This window comes from Trichoplax adhaerens, genomic scaffold, assembly GCF_000150275.1.
Source record: "Trichoplax adhaerens TRIADscaffold_5 genomic scaffold, whole genome shotgun sequence".
In the NCBI taxonomy this organism is placed as follows: Eukaryota; Metazoa; Placozoa; class Uniplacotomia; order Trichoplacea; family Trichoplacidae; genus Trichoplax; species Trichoplax adhaerens.
Window position 1 is genome coordinate 7,383,224 of NW_002060947.1, and position 3,809 is coordinate 7,387,032.

A 3,809-nucleotide genomic window follows, 5' to 3' on the forward strand; every position below is an offset into this window, starting at 1 on the left:
CAACGTTGTAGTGTACACTCTACTTTATTGCTAAGCTTATTTTAGTCGAAATCGCTACGCTTTTCCATTTCTACCTCCCAGTATTTTTATTATTATTAATCAATGCATTGCTAGTGCTAGCTATCGCTCTTCTAACAGCAATGCTATTGACGCCAAGTATTTCAAGTAAGGGGGGGAATAAACTACGGGACCCGGGTACATGGACTAGATTATTATTATTAAAATCAATCAAAGCATTGCTAGTGCTAGCTATTAACAGCAATGCCATTAAATTAATTTATTTTTAAGGGACACCGGCACATGGGCTAGTAAAATTGACCGCTGAATTCACTATAGTGTAGTAGTGCATGGAAAAATCCGGACGGACAACGTGACCTTGATGACGCAGAATCTTCGAGCTCATCCATGAGTGTACAGTGTACAGTGTACAGTACATGTACACGGTAAAGTACTGTACGATTGACCGTACTGCGCAATACTGTCCTCTGGAGAGTAGTGTGCAAATGAAACGAAGGTCACGATATCCGTCCGGATATGGAGAGCTCGAGGATTCTGCGTAACGGTCCACAGTATTGTACTGTACTGTACTGTACGTACAGTACTGTACACTTAAATGAAATGTACAGTGTACAGTACGGTCCATCGTACAGTACTTTACACTGTGAGTACGTACAGTAGAGTACTCTCATGGATGAGCTCGAAGATTCTGTGTCGTGGTAACAGGCTACAGGATGACCTTCTGTATCAAACTTGATGAAAAAAGTGCTGTACGCGTACCTGTACCGTACACTTGTATCATAAACACTTGTCTGTCTATCTGTCCTAGGTGTCTTGCAATCTTCTACTGTTCTTCAATGGCGTACTCTTGTCTCTCTCGTAGCTCTAGTTCTCTTTCTCTCTTCTTAGCCACGTTTCTCGTCGAATAAAACTCCATTCTTTTCACTCACTTTTTGTTCCTTACTTTGAGGCAATCAAGATAGGACATACAGTAGCAGACATAGCAGTACTGATTTCATACGCAGCATCATCGAATAAGAAGGCTTGTTACCAAGGAAACGCCTCCCAACGCGATCGAATTTCAAGACGCATACAATGATTTCAAAATGACTACCGAGAGTATTCTACTAGCCTTTCAAACTATTGCACAGTAGACGTTGATTTAAACTATATCTTTTACATATTATACAGACTTCTTTATTGTAGCGACTCTCTCACTCGAATTGATCCTCTGTACAATAGACCCAAAATGCCTATAGTAACTGTAGTAATCACGGAAGAGCTCCATCCATTCACGTCGATTGCTGATGCATTACTGCTATTCTACATGCTTATTTTTCAATCTAAAATACTAGTATATTATGCTATTGTTGATCCTAAAAACGTTATAGACTATGAAGATAATGAATTGATTATGTACAACTCTCCATAATGATGAGTGCATTTTACTGTATATTGTACTGTAGAGAAGAGGTATCAAATGCAACAGACGTACTGCTTCAAAACAACAGAAGCCTTAATAGGATACACTAGTGATACTTGATGGGTCCTCTATTATACACATCAGAATAGAATAAAATAAACGTTTTCCATGATATAATTAGCATGATAATTATTGATTGCTATACAGTATTTCCACTACGCTAGACAGCATCTATAGTGACATATCGATTCTGTTTCAAATACTATACTACACTTTTTTTCAATGTTACAAGCAAGGAACTCACTCGGCACTGTAGCCTAATTGTTCTTGACTTGAACAACTAAGACAACATTTTTGGAAACTTATTTAATTTCAATTACACTTGGATGCGCCTTTCATATTCTATAACTAGTTCATGATGCTCGCCATCATTGATGATTAAACTCAGTTATAGTGTACTTTTCAAACTGTAATTTTATATCTGAGGATGAGATTAACCTAAATCAACTCGACGTGTATTCAATTCATGCTTGTAATTAGTAACAGCCAGAGAATTTGCCAATATGCCGTTAGATTCATTTAATGTTTTGAAACAAATTGGAAAAGGTTCATATGGAGAAGTATTCCTTGTCAGGCATAAGCGTGGAAATAAAAAGGTAAATTTGATAAATTTTAAATTATCAAACAATTGTACCAAATTGGGCAATTGATGGTCAGCAATGTCATTCACTGATACACTGATAGTGAAATGAATTCATCATGTGCAGTAGGCGTTAGCTTTCGTTATTATTGTATCGTGAAAATAAATAAATAGTTCAACTTTTCAACTATGACTATGTAGTGCTGTCGAAATGAATAAGAGATTGATTAAGTTACCTTTTTTGCTTTTTCCAATGGCTTCTTCCATATTATCCGTTGCTGTAACAATTAGTATGTCATGAAGAAAATACAACTAAAAAATGCCTCTACCAGAGAAAGAAAAGCAGCGCAACAAGAGGTTTTACTATTTTCCATATTCTACTATTCTAAGAACAAAGTCAATCGACGATTGTATATGCATAACATGCTTAATTTACGTCTTATCATGCATTGACTATGTTAGGCTCTACTACTGAAGAAACTTATCCATCCCAACATCGTCTCTTACAAAGATTCCTTTCAGGATAGAACGGGTTACTTATACATTATAATGGGATTTTGTGAAGGTGGAGATGTATACAACTACTTAAAGAATAGAAATGGCTTACCAATAGATGAAAGTCAAGTTATGGTTTGGTTTATGCAGATAGCATTAGCCCTTCAATTTATGCACAGCAATAACATCTTACATCGCGATTTAAAGACACAAAATATTTTCTTAACAAAGCATGACATTATCAAAGTTGGAGATCTCGGTATAGCTCGCGTCTTGGAAGGAAGTTGGGATCTGGCAACAACTCGTGTTGGTACACCTTATTACATGTCACCAGAACTATTTTCAAATCAACCATACAATCATAAAGTGAGTAATTTGACATTCTTTCTTCCTTGTATGCTTTACTAAGGGAGCAATTGATCTTCATCGCTTTACTTATTCCAATTATTCGTTTTCTTTTAATAGTCCGATGTATGGGCACTCGGTTGTTGTGTTTATGAGATGTTAACGTTAAAACATGCATTTAGTGCGAAAGACTTGAATTCCTTAGTATACAAAATTTTAAATGGAAAGGTATCGTAGCTAATAAACTAAAATCGATGGTCTTGACATTATCCTTTAAATAGATGCATTCAATATGTTGTATAAATACTTTCATTACTAATTTTAGGTTCCGCAAATGCCAAAGCAATACAGTACCCAATTAGGTGATATTGTAAAGTCAACTTTAGCTCTAGATCCCAAGAATAGACCAAGTGTTCCTCAATTACTTCGTTTGCCATACATGAAAAGGCATATAAGCCAATTTCTTCAGTCAACCGATCATAGGTAACGAAGCGAACATAAGAAATGTCAGTCTTACTTGTATAGATTAAATTTTGCATCAATAATTACATCACCATTGTAAAAAAGAATTATTAAATACTAGCTCGAAACAGGCCAACAAGGAAAAAAGTAATAAAAGTGAACAGACAATTCAAAGAAATAATTCTGGTAAAAATTTCGAAAATCACAAAACGGATAAACACAATCATAAAGGCTATCGATATCTGATGATTAATTAACTTACTTTGAAAGACTCCATTAAACAACTAATGCATAGCAGAATCTATTAGGTATCGAAAGTTGACTTTAAATATTTTTCAATTATAGAATCAAGTCTATCCTCAGTATCTACAGATGAGAATGTTACCAAAGTTAAAAATAAATATATAGTCCAATCTCCCAAAGAAAGTAGCGTCGATAATGCAACTT

The 3,809-nt window shown here is 35.2% G+C and overlaps 1 protein-coding gene across 1 annotated transcript; it reads left to right on the forward strand.

Annotated features, from left to right (window-relative positions):
- Positions 1 to 1,983: 1,983 nt before the first annotated feature.
- On the forward strand, positions 1,984 to 3,387 carry TRIADDRAFT_25143 (uncharacterized protein; the record flags this gene model as incomplete). Its single annotated transcript, XM_002112615.1, has 5 exons — positions 1,984 to 2,076; positions 2,352 to 2,417; positions 2,523 to 2,921; positions 3,021 to 3,128; positions 3,226 to 3,387. The coding sequence occupies 5 exons, from the start codon at positions 1,984 to 1,986 to the stop codon at positions 3,385 to 3,387; spliced, it is 828 nt and encodes a 275-aa protein (XP_002112651.1).
- Between the last annotated feature and the right edge of the window lie 422 nt (positions 3,388 to 3,809).